Source organism: Macrobrachium nipponense, chromosome 18 (genome assembly GCF_015104395.2).
Source record: "Macrobrachium nipponense isolate FS-2020 chromosome 18, ASM1510439v2, whole genome shotgun sequence".
Lineage (NCBI taxonomy): Eukaryota > Metazoa > Arthropoda > Malacostraca > Decapoda > Palaemonidae > Macrobrachium > Macrobrachium nipponense.
In genome coordinates, this window is record NC_087211.1 from 35,579,724 (window position 1) to 35,597,689 (window position 17,966).

Sequence of the window (17,966 nt, forward strand, 5' to 3'; positions counted from 1 at the left end):
TTGCTCTTCTTGCTAATAGTTACTGCGTTTATTCTCTCTCTCTCTCTCTCTCTCTCTCTCTCTCTCTCTCTCTCTCTCTGTTGGACGGAGAAGAAGAGGAAGGGTCTTGTACTTATTAGGCTTTCTATTGTAATCTGTTTCCAATGGGCGTCCGCAGCATAATTTCCAAGGGAGGTCATATCTTAAAACAAACATAGATAGTTTCCGGCATCAATCAGACTAACAATTTTGACCCTTTGAACCAGCAGGTTAATTTAAAAAACAGTATCAGCGCCTGCATTTCTTTATTAATGAATAAAGGAATCATGTAATATATATATATGCAGTGGAATTGCAATACCAATAATTTAAGCGAAGTGAGACGAGATACAGAAAGAAATACATTGACTTTTTTTTGCAATAGTTCCACATACTGCTCAATTAAAATCAAACAGTTGTGTACAGCATACAAATATTATACAATATAAGGATACCTATAATTTACTTAAACAAAGAATCACGTAAAGAATGTTTTAGTACTGTTAATATATATATATAGTATATATAATTTAATAGATATATATATCATAGATATACTAAAATATATATTATACATATATAATATATATATATTAATATATATATATATATATATAATAGATAATATATATATATATATATATATATATATATATAGTATATATATATAAAAAGTAATGCCTACAGTGGCAGATGTGCTCTGACCCCGGCACTACCCTCAGAAAACCACGAGTAAAAGTAGTACTTAAGAAATCCTCAGATATGGTGTTTTTTTATTCCTAAAAGCAAATGCCAATAAGGTTGACAACCTAGTTCCCTTGTTCAAGCTGGATTCCTGGGCGCCCTCACTTAGGGACAAGGGGGCAATTGCCCTCCCTAAAATCCTGGAAGAATTTAATATACCGATAGTATTATAACTATAATATACATATATTATAATATAATAATTTTTCAAGGATTTCAGGAGAGTGCCAAGTTGCCCATATTTGCCGGCGCCCAGTGATCCAGGTTGAACAAAGGAACTAATTGTGGGTTCTGCTCCTCTTACATCATCCCCCAAAATATGGTAAAACACACGCTCACACATACTACATATACAAATATGCATATTCTCACACACACACACACACACATTTATATATATATATATAATATATATACATAGTATAATATATAAGTATGTGTATGTGTACATAACTATTAATAATTATATATATATATACATATAAGCATACGCCTACTGATAATACGATATATAGTAGAGACAAAAGTTGATATATTAGGTTTATAGTTTATTATATATATATGATATATATTTACTAATAGATATATGTTACGATATATATGGACACATATATATATATTATATATATATATATATATATAATATATATATATATATAATCATATTTATATACTATAATATATATTTTATATATATACAGACACACACACAAATGCCGTGAGATAAGATTGCTAGCCCCATACCGTTTTTCCTGACCCCAACAGTTAGTTATGGTCCCCAAGCATTGATAAATCTAACGGGAGTTAGAAACCAGGCCACGTACCTTGTAATGTGAGCCCAGAGCTCCACCAATGAGGTATAATATCTACTTTGCCATGCGTGTAAGTTGGCAAACACCTCTTTAAAGTTCTCCGGTTCCAGACAGTGTTTGCTGATAGTCTATGAAGTAATAGAGATAATGTGAAAACTGAACTGGATCGTCAAAAGTAAAATACATTACTCTGTGTAGTCACGGAAGACTAATCTTATAGGTTCTGGTCATTTTCTATTATTCTCTTTAGATGTTAGTTCTCTGGGTATCACGTTATCACACGATGGTCTTATTAGAGGTTTTATGGGTTTCATATGATAGATGTTTTTATTCTCATTTATATTATATATTATTATTATATATATATATTATATATATATATATATATATATACATATATATATATATATTATATATATATATATATATATATATTATCAGCAAAGATTTCGTTGAAAAAATCAGTAATGCTGCGTAAATGACGACTTTAAAATTGTCAGTTTTGATATTATTTCTTTATTTACCAATGTCCCAGTTGATGATTTATTGAACTTTTTAGCTGACGAATTAACAAAGCATATTTTACTTTTGGCTTCTGTCAAAATTATAGAGTTGATAAAATTATGCGTTAAAGATTGTAAGTTTGTTTTTAACGGAAATTATTACCATCAAAGGTTTGGAATGGCTATGGGAAATCCCCTTTCCCCAGTACTTAGTAACCTATATATGGAACTTTTCGAAGTAAAAGTTTTACCCGGTATTTTGCTAAAGGGGTTCTTTGGTTTCGACATGTGGATGACATACTCTGTATTTGACCCCTGTGCGAAAATTTGAATAAATTTTTAGACAGGTTAAAATAATTTGGTACCTTCAATTAAATTCACCGTTGAAGAAGAAAATAATTGTTCATTACTGTTTTTAGATGTTTTGGTTCATAGAAGGGAGAGAAGTTTTGTGTTTGATGTTTACGGGAAACCTTACCAACATCTGTTCATATATCCACTATTACTCAGACCACCACGTTAATGTAAAACACTCAGTTTTTTATCGTGTTTTTAAGGGCATTACGGATATGCAGTCTGGAATTCTAATTTAGAGAATTGTAAAATTTATGACGTAGGAAATAAGTTAAAATACCAAATTCCTACACTTAGAGAATTGTAAAATTTATGACGTAGGAAATAGGTTAAAATACCAAGTTTTTAATCGACCAATCTTTGCAGAAAGGTAGAAACATTTTTTATTCCAGTAACAATAGGGAGCATTTAGTGAGAGAAAATATCTTGACACTGCCATATAATGTAAGTCTTTCTTTTATTCAGAAATTACTGAAAACTTTCAAGATAAATGTGGTATGCAAAAATTCAGGAACACCTCTAAATATCCTTGTGCGTAATTTCTCAAAACAAACTAGTGGCTGTATTTACACGATTCCTTGTGCTGGCTGTAATTACAAATACCTTGGTCAAACTGGTAAAGAACTAGATTACCGTCTAAAACAACACTGTTACGCAGTTCGAATAGGTCAATCGACAAGTGGTTAATTTGTACAAGAAAGAGATGGAAGGACTGTGTGAGAGGAGACTTACAGGAGAAGGGAATTGATGAGGTAGAAGCACAGGATAGAAGTAGATGGAAACGGCTCATCCGAAACGGCGACCCCATATAAAAATGGGAACAAGCTGGGAAGAAGAAGAAGAAGAATGGCTTTAACCATAGTATAGACTGGAAAAATTCATCTGAGGTCATTTTTGTAACCATATTGTAAAAAGAAACATAACTGAATCTGCCTTTATTAAGCATTTTAATAATCAACTTATGAATCTGAGTTCAGGGCTTTTTTAATTAGATAGTTACCTTCTTAATAAAATTGTAGGGAAATACAATTTCACCTTTTAGCAACAGCCTGTTATACTAACTGCAGTTTCAGTTCTTAAGCACTTTTAAAGTATTCTTACTTGTTTGGTAGCGACAATTTGTAATGATGGTTTGCTTGTTAATGGTTTTGATCTTTGTTCTGTTAAATTTTCTTGTTTATGTGTCTATTTGTTTATTTTATTTAATACCCCGAAAAAAGAGTACGCAATACACGAAAGCGCTTGGTACCTGGTCTTTAATTTTATATATATATATATATATATATATATATATATATATATATATATATATAATATATATGTGTGTGTGTGTGTGTGTGTGTGTGTGTGTGTGTGTGTGGTTGTGTGTGCGTGTGTAATGTAGTTGCAAAACACAATTGAGTTTTCCACTTTTTTGATCGATTTAGTAGATACTGACATAGAGAACATGGAAGAATCATTTTACCTTGTATCAGTCTCCTTATCTTTATTATGTATCCCTCAACAAAAGCAGAATCCCTGCTTGTGATCTGTAATTTTGTCATCCCAAATCAACGTTGGTTCACAATTCATTTAGAAGACAAAAACGAACAAGTAGGTACTTGCACTTTCCACCGGTAGTGAAGTGGCACAAGATTGTAGAAGTGAATTGCATCAGGGATGCATTTTGAAAAGAATGTGATCTATAGAGGGTAAAGATAACAGAGAATAAGAGTGTCTCCTGTTCATTCACTTCTTCATGACCAGTTGCGCTTGTAACGGTCCCGTTTTATAACCTCTGTGAGAAAGGTTGCTTCTGGTTCGGGGTCTTTGTTTGTCAGTTTGTTGAGGTTTACACAAATCAAAAAAGTTACGTGTGGATTCTGCTGGAAATGTGACGAGAGGTTAAGGGTCGCTTGCCTAATAGTCTAGCTGCCATACCCTGATTTTCAAGTAGACCTTGCAAAAATAACCCCCCCAAGCAGATTTTGATTGATTTTGGTAGAAAATGTTTCATAGAATCAGAAACTGAATGATACCCAGCTCGCATATTTGGGCATTTTGAGAAATTCAACATAGCGTCCAAGATGGCTGCTGCATAAATCCAAAGGCTATAAACGTCTTTCATTTCTTTATTTTTTGGACTATTTTATAATATGACACATCAATTCTGGGGATTTCGAGGTCAAGGAAGAAGCCGATTTTAATGGAAAATAAAGTGTAAACCCAAAACTTATTTAGTTGTTCATATTCAGTATAAAACTCAAGTGTTACATTGGTTGCAAAAAAATCGTGATAAAGAACTCAACACATGCTGAATGTTTGGTCCCTTTATCAGAAACTGATATCAGAAATGATGCCACAAAACATTTATAAATGATTTCAAGTGAGAAAGTCTTCATTATCATTATCTCTTTCGTCGTCAGTCTCGGCCGCTTCATCTTCAGAATCCCGGAAAGCTGCATTGAGAGGACTGTAACAGTTGAGACTCGAGTCGATATTGCACTTGCAAAAGGTGCTGCATGCAATATAATTTTTGTGACACGAACACCTCCCTGTGGAACATCCATCTGTTGATGATTGGTAGTTGCAGCAGAGTAGGTTCAGCACTCTCTCAGGTCCAGCCAATGTGTCAGGTGGAAGTGGTACTGGAAGAAGGATTTGACTGCCGTGGTTTGGTTTCCACCCGAAGTCCGAGGAGGTCAAAGCTGGAGGATCAGATTGCAATGCTGCTTTCCATAGGCATGCTTGGTAATTGGCCCTCTTGACATGCAAACTAAATGCTCTTGAGCTGGGTGGAAGGGTTGCGAGTATGAATTTTTGAGATTTGTCTCTGCCGGTTTTGTGTTGCCACACACTATAGCGAACCTCCGACATAGTGTCAGTTTCCCTGCTGCCATAGCGCTTGGCAATGAATGCAACAGCTTGTGTTTCCAAATCTTCTTCATACTGTTCATTGTCTCCAAGGAAAGGAATATGGTGTGCTTGTTTGAAGATTTTTAACGCCTTGACTTTTCCAATTCCATACAGTATACTGACGGCATCACAACCAGTAAGGGCGTGGAGAGGAAGTAAATACTTGGCTATTTCTGCATGCTTGTTGACTGTCGCGCCAATATTTATAGTATTCCTCGTGGGATGTGTTTGAACAAGGAAAATTTTGCAACGGAGACCTTCAGATGCAACAAAGTGGACGAACAGGAGGCCAAAAATATCTGTATCGTCACAAATGACATGGATCGTTTTCTGGGTTTGTCTGGCAATGGTTGGCAATAATGACAACTGCCTCTTCATGTGTTACTTTCAAGTCCATTCTTCTCTGATGATTTCCTCTCTGAATGGAATATGGTACAGGATCTGACCCGGTGATGACCAGTTCCTTCTCAGTGGCAAGCTGTTGAAAACGATCCACCCATGCATCACAAAGCAGGTTGATGATTTGTACCTTGTTGTCCACAGTAGACAACGATGCAGCTTGAGATGTCATTGGCGAGTTCAAGGTAAGATGAAATTGACCACTTTCTCTAGTGGAAGGCTGTCGACTTCTTGTGCAACCCTTTGGACTGTATGGGTAGTATCTGTCGAACACCAGATATAGTACATCACTTTGGATTAGTTTTTTATCAAGAATGTTTCCACTGCTGCAACAAGATTAACAATTCTTCCAGGACCCTGCTAGTGAATTGTCCAAAGGATGTCACAACCATCAAGCACAACAACCTCTGGGTCTGGTGTTTTTCGAGAGGACTGTTCAACACCCCAAGAATGTTTGAGTTTTGACTTTGATAAGCTGGTCGGAGGTTACCATCATCTGTGAAAAGGGAAGTTGGAATCTGTGAAAGGTCATAGTCTCACAGTTCCAACATATTGAAGTCTTCAGTATCCATGAGACCAATCGCCCTAGTGGAGATAATTTCAGTGTCAAAGGATGGATCAGAGCGTCCAGGAAGTGGTGTCTGCTTCCATTTGGTTGCTATTGTAGTTACAGGACAGTTGATCGGTTCAAGGAATCCATCTGGCAGCTTTGCTTCGTACGCTTCCATAGACTGTTTCCCCAGTGCCAAGGCTTGTTTAACATTGGCCGTTGAAGAAGCAAGTTTTCCTGTGACAATGCTGAAGAGTTCTTTGGGGTGACCAGTTGGATCCAGAGGATCGATACAGTGCTCCAACTTCTGTTTTAGGTTCTATCTGTCATTGGCATCTGATCGGATCTGTGCTCGGGACTCTTCTTTGTGGTAAACTGAGGGTTGTTGGATGTTGTCTCGCATGGCATCAATGTCACGAACAAGGATACTGCAGTTGTGGAGACTGAGTGCCCATCTTTTTGTGGCATTGCTATTCCTGTCAATCCCCCCTGGCTGTGACCAACCCGCTTGAATGTAGTTTCAATGTACATGTCACTCCATGTGGCGTTTGATGCCCCAGGTGTATCTCACTGTATGTTGGCCTCTTGAGAAACATTTCTGTTATTTCAGATGGTAGTGCTTCCATGGAGCAAAGATAGTACATGCCGTACCTGGCATAGTTTACATGACCAGAGGCCAATAAATAAGGCAGCATTTGGGTTTAAACTTTATTTTTCATTAAATTTGGCTTTCTTGACCCTAGAATTGATGTATCATAGTGTAAAATATACCAAAAAAATAAAGAAATGAGAAACGTTTATAGCTTTTGGATTTACACAGCAGTCATCTTGGACGCCATGTTGAATTTCTCAAAATGCCCAAAGATGCCAGCTGAGCATCATGCAGTTTCTGATTCTTTTTTCTGGAACTTCTACCAAAATCAATCAAAACCTGCTTGAGGGGTATTTTTGCAAGGTTGTCACCACTCCTGCCACACTGGGGAGATATTATCTGGATCTGGATACAACCTTTTAGAGGGTGGATTTTCAGAACCCAGACCTTTTTGTGAGATGGACTTCTCAGCCATGGCGGAAGAAAAAAAGTTAAGTATATCTTAGTTTAACCAGACTAATGAGCTGATTAACATCTCTCGTAGGGCTGGCCCAAAGGACCAGATATTTTTACGTGACTAGGAACCAATTGGTTACTTAGCAACGGGACCTACAGCATCTTGTGAGATCCGAACCATATATTGTATTTCCAGCACTGGACTGACACAGTCCCATTCAAGTCGGATTTTGTAAAATTAGGTAGTACAATGAAGGGGGGGTTAAAATTGATAACAGGAAGGGTTTATATTTATATATTATCCATGATAAAGTTTTAACAATTCGTGATACTCCTATTAAAGACATCTTACCCCTAATTTATGAATATGTGATAATTTCATAAAGATATTACTGCTTATTTTGAGGTAAAACAAACTAAAGGATTTCTGGAAATAATTTGCATCAAAATCAATTTTCCGTTGTGTAATTAAATATTATCTCCTTAGAAAATTTAGCAGGTATTAAATTAAAGAGTTATTTGAAGACTTGCAATTATAGAAGATTTAGAAGTTACATAAGGTCTCTGGACTGCAGACAGACCCTGCAAAGTAAGAAAAATATTTCCTTTAATTATTATTTTTTTATTTAACCTTTGATAATTATAAAAAAAATGTCTATCAATATTCTGTTTGATAACAATGAGGTTGCAAAGAGGAAGATATGAGATGACTCTTACCTTTTGTTTCTTGCCTTGAAATAATCCCAGAGATGTTGAGGACGATTTTAGGAAAACGGAAAACTAACCAAGATCAAATTGCACTCTTTGGGATGAATATCACAGATCATTCCATCTCGTTTCTCCTAAAACTCTACTCTGTTTACAAAAATATATACAATCCTATATAAAATGGAATTCAGCATTAAAATTGTGAAGACTGCTGTTGGCAGGAATTGTAGCTACTGCAGAGGGTACGAGAGGAGCAACCGTCTCCCTGCTCGGAAGACTGCTTCACCTTCTTCTCTTCCCATTTGTGAGCACCTTCGGTGTGGCTCTCGTGCTTCGATCTGGCCTCGGTCGACATCTTCCTGACGCCGTCTGCTGAACCAGCGTTCGCCCTCTTCGGGCACTGCACTGTCAGGATCCCGTCGGAGGAGATGGCCGAGGTTATGGTGCTCATATTGAAGGACTCGGGAAGGAGGAAGCGATGAGAGAAAGTCAAGGAGTTCGCGGACTTCGCTTCGCTGTTTTCTGCTTTGCCTTCAATCACAAGTTCTTCACCTTTGACTCGCACTGTGAGGTCCCCATTGATGAAGTCCTTAGCATCTACAGCTACCTGCAAATCATAAAGAGGCGCAAATGAGTTCTGAAAAATCTCAAGTAATGACAAAGTAAAGATGATGAAGAAAGACTGAGTATACAGAAATCATGCAAAATATGACAGTTGATGCGGTCCACTGACCTTAAAGGAGTCATTGTCTTCTTGAGCATATAGAGCTTGATTCTCAACTCTCAGGTCACTCTGTCGCAGACTTCTGTAGGCTGTCATACAGTCTTCGTTGTGCATGAAGTGCCTGGATTTGACAAGAACATCTTTCACAGCTTCCTGGAAGCTCTTTTGATAGTCCCCGAAGAAAGTATCATCAAGGAAAAGTCCTTTTCTGGCGATAGGGAGGTAATGTGTGGCTGCTGAAGTACAAGCAAGGTTGTCTGAAAGTCGATTACTCATGAGAGCCTTTTCACTGCTGGCAGCTTTCGCCCTCTGGTGGAGAAAATGACATTTGTCATTTTGACCGATGGCAGAAGCATTGCTTTCCTTGCTTTCATTTTGTTGCTTTATTTTGTCACCGAAAGACTCTGCCTTCACATGACTAGATTCTGCTTCCACACTAATTGGAATAATGCAGTCCTTCTGGTGAGCGACTGAATGAGCCTTGGTGTTGTCTGGAGATCCTTGTATATTGATTGGAATGACACGATCTGTGGCGGCCTGGTCTTTCACTGTCTGCTGTTGAACTTGCAGATCTTGCTTTTCTTCTTGGAATTTTCTTGTCAGGCCTGTTTGTTTGTCTAAGCTCTGCTGTCTTGTGTGAGCAGACACGCCTTCCACATTAACTGGAATAATACATTCTTTACCAGCTTGGCTTGCTTGGCTTTGCAGCTTCGAGCTCTCGAAATTCTTATCAGTGCAATCTCTTTGCACTTTTATTTGGTTGCTCACATTCTGGCTGGTGGTACAAATAGTATTTCCTTCACTGTTATTATCAGTTGATGAGAAAGAGGAATTGGAAGAATTTTGGTTTTCTTGTGTCTTCTTAACTACCACATCCTTGGCGTCTGCTGCCTCAATGCTCACTGGGACGATAACTTCTTTCAGTTGTATAGATGAAGGCTGCAAAGGGAAAGAATTTGCTTAGCTCTATAGGCTTTAACTAAGAATCTGTAAAATGATAATTATGTAATACTCATATATGTCTATGAATTAATTTAGACATATAGACATAAAGAGAGAAAAATGCCTCTAGATACCTTCTTGGGGGCGGTGATTGTGAGTACCCCATCTGAAGACACAACTGAAGAAACAGACTCAAGCTTGAGGTTTCCTGGTACACTGAAACGCTTCAAGAAACGTTTCAGAGACTTTAATCCTCCTTCTTCCTTTTCTATTTGTCCTTCAATCACAATCTCTCGGTCATTAATGGCTTTCACTGTCACCTCGCCACCATTCATGAAGTCCTGAACGTCTAGTACGAACTGGAAGTAAATGAATCATACATACATTTTATTACATCACTTTGGTTAAGTTTTGTTTCACTCACTGGTATATGGTATTATTATGTTGATGTCACTGATCAATACATAATTGAATTTTTCAGAATCTCACCTTGTGGTTAGTTTCGTCTTCTGCTGTCTTAACGGCCTGAGTCTCCTCTGCGAAGTTTTGGAGGCGAAGTCTTCTGTATGCAGACAAGTTGTCTTCCATAAGCATGGAAGTTGCCGCTCCCCACCTGGAGAGGATTTCTTGGACTGCTGATTGGAAATCTTTCTGGACACTCCTGAAATAGGAGTCACTGAAGAAAGGACCTCTCCGAGAAACAGGAAGAAGACTGAAACCAGTCATTACGGGAACGTCATAGCAGTTTGTATTCGAGGCAGACTTTTGATTTGCTTTGCTCTCGACTTGCAAGACGTTTGCATTCTCTGTTGTATCCTTGTGTTCTTTTGAGATCTTGGCTCGGCTTTCTGCCTCCCATTCTTTTTCTATGTTGATGTATGTTGTCTGTGTATCATTTTTATTATCTGGAGACGCCTCCTGCTGTACGGGAATAATCTTCTCAGCCCCTGAAGACGCGTTGATGTTTATTGGCACTTTCACTCCTTCCTGCAGGGCCAACTTCGTCTCTGGAGCCTTGTGCCAAGAGCCAATCTTCTTGTTGCAGTCTCTGCAGTAATAAACGACGTCATTCTTTCCTTTCGTTGCATCTGAGTGAGCACTAATGTCCACGACAGACTCTGATGAAGAACTGGCAGTGGCTGTCGTTCCCTCAATTTCCACTGGGATTTGTCTGGTTGACTTAGCCTTGTCTTCTGCAGTCTGGGAAGAAAAAAAGGTGATGCAATAGTACCTCAGATGAAGTAAGTTTTAAACTTGACTCTTTCTCTCTTATTCCTAGACAACTTTTATCTAGGCACAGTTTCCACGTAGAAAAGAAAAAACTATTAATCTCGGTTTTTCAGTTATTCATGGTAATTTGACAGGGTGCTGAACTGAAGTTTCTCTTCATTTTTACAAATTCATGAGTCGGATCATCTCATAAGGAAGTTGGGGGTTTCATGTCTAAATGGCCTATCTCTTATCTTTTGCATTCTTATTGTTAGAGTACGAAGTCAACGTCCAAATAAGCTGGTCTGTGTTTGTGACATTTTTTGTTGATTATTTAGATAACGATCTTATAGAAACCACAACTGGAAAAAACTGAAATTTTCGACATTTCTCATAATGACGTCGGCACTGAATCTTTCGGTTTCTTTCTTTTCTTCTTATCAATATAATGTCTCAATCGTAAGTATTGCTATCAAGTCTGACTTCAAGGGAGTTATTTCAGAAATCGGTAAAAGAGAAAACAAACCAACCAGATAACTAACCTCACCTAGAAGTTAATGGACACAATTACTGTGTGAAAAATACTATGCGTTTACCAGTACAGCGGGGAAACATGGGTGAAAACAAGGAAAATAAGGATCTAATCTCACCATTTTTGGGGCCTCGATCGTCAGCACTCCGTCAGAGGAGAGCACTGAGGTGACGTCAGCCATGTTGACAGAACTTGGGAAAGTGAAATTCCTGCAGAACCTTCTGGAGGAGAAGGATCCTTCGCCAGGACTGCCATTCCCCTGACCCTCAACAACCACCTCCTTTTCTCCCAAGACCTTCACCTTGATGCCTCCTTCCACGAAGTCCTGGACATCCATCACAACCTGAGATAGGAGAGAATATCCTTATGATATTTAACTTTTATTATTGATATTATTATTATATTCGTCAGTAGAATATTCTTATCGAACAGCTTAAAAAGACGATGAATTCATGATGGAAGCTTTCGCGAAACCGTCTGTCTACGGATGAGAAGAAATTATATAATCAATTATAAGCTTATAACGTCTAATGATAACTGAATACTGAATAAATAGATAAATACAGCCGTAAAAAGAATAAAAGAAAAATGTACTTCAGGTTGACCTCCAACAAAATAACTGAGTATTATATGAATGTTTCTGTATTACCTTATGACTTTTGCTGTCGGACACAAGAGTGGAGGCCTGATTATCTTCTTGATTGCTGCTGGATCTCAGTTGTCTGTAGAGACTGAAGCTGTTGGCTAAAGACTGACTGTTGCTCAGCCACTCTTCATTGAGCTTGTTCATGTCCTTCCACTTGCTCAGCATCTCCTGAATGGCTGAGTGGAAGTACGTGCGGGAATTTTCGAAGATCGAGTCGCTGAAGAAATGTCCCCTGCGGGAAATGGGAAGCCACAGTTCCCCGCAATCTCTCGCAATTGCTCTGCACTGACAGATCCTGGGAACGAAGTTGAAGCTTGATGATTGATTGGTGAAGGAACCGAGCGATTCGATGGAGGCCATTTCGGTGAACGGAAAGATTGAGGAGAGCTCTTAAGCAGGTGCAAAAAGGAAGACGCCTTCGCTTTCGAAAGTGAAGTTCAAGTCTGCTCTTCTCCTCCCGTACTGAGATGCGATCACTGCAACAGGTAGTTGCTTACTGGCGCCCCAATCGATGGCTACTTAGCTATATACCGCCACCCGCCAACTCCTTGAAACTCAGCCAATGCGTCATTGTACCACTTTTGTTCTACCCATCACTGAGCTAGAGCTATTCATAACTCTCTCGTGGAATTCAGAAGAAGTGTTATTATTGATCTGATTGCTTCACTGGTGATGGTGATGCGCGTTTGTCAAGTCTCTCGTTCTAGTTCTTACTGTCATATATTTCCAAGAATCTTCATCATCCATCGTCGCCAAGGAAGCACAGCTATACGAGGCAGAAAGTGTGAAAATGAATATATAATTTATCCCCCATTTTATCATCATTTGAATGGAGTGCTGTCTGGGAGAATACAGCTGTTTGTTATATTTATGTTATTAGGGATGAAGTTGCTGACCCCCGCGCCATTTTCTTGAACCCAGCAGACGATGATACCCATTTACAGTTGAGCAGCTGCTAAGGCTCATGGCACCTTCTCTAGTGTTTCAATGCCCATCGCCTTTTTTTTTCTAGTTCTCTCGAACCATCACCTGCTAAGCGACGCAGTTTAATATATATATATATATATATATATATATATATATATATATATATATATATATATATATGTTATGGGGTCAAAAGACCCCATTTATTTCAAAGGAGAGAACCCCTATCTGATAGCGTGACCTAACTTCGTTTGTTCTCATCTCCTGCCATCCCTGTAGCTAGCTGAAAATCAATCATTAAATCTTAGGCAAATTCAAACTCTCGCTATACAGAAATATAATCTTTATTTTCCCAAAATAGCTAATATGAAAAAGGAATCAAATGAATTATATAAAATCCCAAAAAATTAATTGAAACACCATTACTCTTCTACGTAATCATATTGGATATAACTATCCCCACTTGTCAGGTAATTCCATGAGTCTATCAACAAACGTCATATAAAAGTATAGACAATTCTCAAACAGCGACATTGCCCTGTCTAGTTAGCTTCCTAAATCCCGAAATCACCATTGACCTCAAATTAACCCCAAATCCTCACTGGGGAATCCTCAATAAATCCACACTGATACCACATAACCACATTAATCTTCAAAATCCTCAAGAAATCTTCGTTGTTACCACATGGGTACCCAAAAATTGTCCACCCCCATTATATAACCACCAATATAAAATACACCACCACAGGCTAAATCCTAAGCCATTTAGACACCGCCAAATATACCTCAAAGTTAACCATTTGTGATACTGCCACATATATATAACATCCAAGAAACCGCCTCGGTGGGATATAAACCTCAGAAAACCACAATCCACGAATTATAATTATCAACCATAAACCGCCATACTACCACTGGTGAATATGACTTCATTGAATACACCACATCACCAAGGAAACCGTGAAGCCACAATGCACCAGTACCACCCCAAAAGAGCCATAATACCACAAAGAATCACAGTCACCACCCCATTGGCTCATAAAACCACAGATCACCACCGAAAATCATAACCACCAAAAACCATGACCACCAAAAGTCATCACCAAAAGTCAACAGCACCAAAAACCACAACCAAAAGTCAACACCATCAGGAATCACCACCAAAAATCACCAAAAAATGCTTATAATATTTCCAAACTCCACGGTATTTTCCCACACATTTCACCCAATTAATCCATTATTTATTGTATTACAGCAATTATCCCGGGTTTTTATGCCAAATCGCTGCTGTTGTGCATAATAAGAAAATAACAAAAGAAGAAAAGAAAAAAATGTTAGATAAGATTGATTAATCACATTTTATCATCCATTTGCAAAATTTGCAATTGCTTTGACTTCATCATCATTTACTCTAACTCCTTCTTTAGATGTGTCATGACTTAAATATGCAATTTGCTTCTTCAAGAAGGAACACTTAGCTAGCTTAATTTTCAGTCCTGCTAACCTAAGTCTCCTGAGCACTTCCTTAAGCACTTCTATGTAATGCTTGACCGAGTCAGTTGCAATCATTATATCATCCATGTACACAAAGACATTTTTACCCAATAGCCGTGCAAAACCAGGTTTATTAACCTCGTAAAAGTCATAGGACTACCTGACAAACCAAAAGGCATCCGCGCAAATTCAAAATGTCCCTTGGGCACCGAAAATGCAGTATATTCCTTACTATTTTCACTAAGAGGGACCTGCAGAAAGCCTTGCATGAGGTTAATGCAGGTATATATTCCACGTCCCCCAATTCTACAAAGAGGTCTGGTATGCACGCGACTGGATAACGGTCCGGGATTGTTTTATCGTTTAAGCGTCGGAAATTGACGCATACCCGGATAGATCCGTCCTTCTTAGGCACTGCTAACATGTGTAAGTTGTATGGGGACACACTAAGTCTAATAATACCTTCCTCTTCCCATTTACTGACTTCTTTCCCTTCCTGTTCTCTGATTTTGAAGGGTATGCGTTATGCAGGAATAAAAATGGTTTTTGTTCCTTCTTCTACAATTTATGTTCTAACACATTAGTCAGTCCTAACTTATCCCCTTTTAAAGCCACAGTATCTCCAAATTCAACCAAACATTCGCTTACCGCTTCTATATGCTCCTTGTAGTCTGCATTAGCTAAATGTTCCCTAAAGATTTTCTTCCTTGTTTGCATTTCTGCCTCTGAAAACTGAGTGTTCCCCTTTACAATAGCCACTGAACCACTATCATTAATCTAATCTTGGAGGTCTACCACATAAGTGTTCTTCTGATACTTCCTAAATGTATCGTTACAGTTCAATAATTCCAGCCATATAACACCATTATTTGATACTCTGTTCAGCGATACGGTGCTAATAACCCTTCTTAGTTTCTCGCTACCCTCAATTATGCACACCTCTTTGGGTCTTCTCGCTTCTCTCAGCCTGACCTTGTCCATGGTCCCTGTACCCCTGATAAAGCACCTTTATATTCGTGGTCATTACGCATAGCACATTCTTGTTCCACGTCCCCATAAATATCACCCTTATTTATACCAGTGTCCCTTATTCCATCCACCATAACCCCAATGTTAGTATCAGTATCACCACTGTTATTTCTCATACCACCATTATTAATGCCGTCAAAATTATCACCAGTGCCTCTACTATAAGCACCATTACCATTGATATCCCCATCATAACCGCCTTTATATATGTAACCTGTGCCCTGTTTCATACATACATACATATATATATATATATATATATATATATATATATATATATATATATATATATATATATATATATATATATATATATATATATATATATATATATATATATATATATATATATATATATGTGTGTGTGTGTGTGTGTGTGTGTGTGTGTGTGTGTGTGTGTATAGAGAGAGAGAGAGAGAGAGAGAGAGAGAGAGATAATACATATATGCATATATTTAGATATTATATATATATATGATATATATATAATATATATATAATAATAATAATAAAAGGAGCCCATAAAAACACCAAAATATAGAGAGAAAAGTACTATATTTCAGAGACTGCTGTCTCCCTCGGGAGACAGCAGTCTCTGAAATATAGTACTTTTCTCTCTATATTTTGGTGTTTTTATGGGCTCCTTTTATTATGTTGTAAGAGAACATTTTTACCAGTTATATATATATACATATATATATATATATATATATATATATATATATATATATATATATATATATATATATATATATATATATATATATATGTATGTATGATGTATACACACACACATATACATATACACATATACATATACATATATATATATATATATATATATATATATATATATATATATATATATATATATATATATATACCCGTTAAGCTACAAATGTCCTTTAATATCTAATTCGCTCTACCTCTGAATTAATATATTCTCTGTTAATGAATGTAGCAGCGAATTAGATATTAAAGGACAATTGTAGCTTAATGCGTATATATAAATCATGGTGATGTGATCAGACTCATATGTATATATATTTATATATATATATATATATATATATATATATATATATTTATATATATTTATATGTTTTATATCTATTTTATATGTATATTTATACTGAACTTCTATACTTCTTTTTCTGTTGAGGCGAGCTTCTCAGGAATAGGAAAAATTATTCAAGATTCTTCAATTTACTTTTTCTAGTTGATGGTCCGTTTCCTCGTTTATAGGGGATGTCTCCAGGATTGAATTACAAATAGACATACAAGTTTTTACTACTGCATGCAGACTTTTGAATTTTAAACATGATGTCATTGGAGTGCTGAATTTCTATTGATCGGCATGTCTCATTCTCTCACTACTAGCCTGAGCGGCAACATGATCATTCCTGGTGCTCCGTAGGATGCGTCTTATGCTGCTGCTTACAGCTAAGGGTGTGGGCAAAGGTGTGAGTCTCATCTTTGGCCAATAGTCTTAGTTGGCATCATTGTTGGCAGTCGTGTCTGTGGTTTTCTTGAAGAAAGGAGGATGAAATCTGTGTTAATCTGTATGTTTAACGCAGGAAGTTGGTAAATTTTACTCACAGCTTCTACTATTTGCAATCTTTGGAACTGGACCTCTCAATGCTTGATCTCTGTGCTTTCTAGTGTTGAAATATTACCCGTTGGTTGAAGTGAGTTTGCAATCGCCTGTGTACACTGGTAGTGGTGCGCCCTATGTAGCAACTGCTGAGGACTTGACATGCCCCTTTGATACAATTTGTATACTTCGTTGGTCGCTTCCATTTCTTTACAGGCGCTGTGCACTTTCGCATGACAAGGGTGCTGACTAGGTTTGGGCAAAGTACACATAAGGATGTACTCTCATCAGGATTTATAGTGTTGTACCTCTTGCAATTATTCTCTTCGTGGTCTTGACCTCATCCTGGAACTGGCTGTGGTATGCAACTTTGTAATAATACAATATGATGTTTCTTAGTGAGGTAGGCCAACACACCAGTGATGTCCACTGGTGTGGGGGCATACATGTCCAACTGTTTTTATATGTGAGCTATGCGTGTAGCTTTCCACGAGGAACTGTGCATAATTGCATGTCTCACGTACGAAGCTACCACAGAGTGTTTGTAAGTATCAGGCACTCCCCATGGGCATAAAGGCACCGACTCACAAGGCCAGCAACCCGTTGTACTCTGTAATTTTCCACGCTAACTTTCCAACTTATGAAATAACCACAACTCTGAATATGATCTTCACTCCCTGCATCCCTAGGGGGTACTCGGTGTTTTCCCTGGTAGATTTCACTGATATTTTGAATACTATGCCTCCAAGCTCTACCACCCCATCGCTGGATGTAGAAAGTCTATTCACGAATGTACTGGTGGACGAAACCATCGATATTATTTAAAGGAGAGTCTGTC

At 37.6% G+C, this 17,966-nt stretch overlaps 2 protein-coding genes across 2 annotated transcripts in view; one reads left to right on the forward strand and one right to left on the reverse strand.

The window, feature by feature from the left end:
* The window catches only part of LOC135196964 (sulfotransferase 1C4-like), a 136,523-nt gene that overhangs the window by 57,732 nt on the left and 60,825 nt on the right, over positions 1 to 17,966 (forward strand). The window lies entirely within an intron of this gene.
* Positions 7,604 to 12,593, reverse strand: LOC135196963 (uncharacterized). The gene is made up of 6 exons (XM_064223821.1): positions 12,088 to 12,593; positions 11,557 to 11,781; positions 10,187 to 10,897; positions 9,832 to 10,056; positions 8,765 to 9,694; positions 7,604 to 8,638 (listed from the first exon to the last, which is right to left on the reverse strand). Exons 1-6 carry the CDS (start codon positions 12,442 to 12,444, stop codon positions 8,225 to 8,227), a joined length of 2,862 nt encoding a protein of 953 aa, XP_064079891.1. The 5' UTR covers positions 12,445 to 12,593; the 3' UTR covers positions 7,604 to 8,224.

What these genes read in the sequence shown, in the direction of transcription:
- LOC135196963 (XM_064223821.1), bottom strand. Translation starts at nt 12,444, where the DNA reads ATGGCCTCCATCGAATCGCTCGGTTCCTTCACCAATCAATCATCAAGC. An exon ending in CAATCACCGCCCCCAAGAAG is followed by an intron (nt 9,695 to 9,831) that starts GTATCTAGAGGC and finishes TTCCCTTTGCAG; the next exon opens with CCTTCATCTATACAACTGAA. An exon ending in AAGACAATGACTCCTTTAAG is followed by an intron (nt 8,639 to 8,764) that starts GTCAGTGGACCG and finishes TATGATTTGCAG; the next exon opens with GTAGCTGTAGATGCTAAGGA.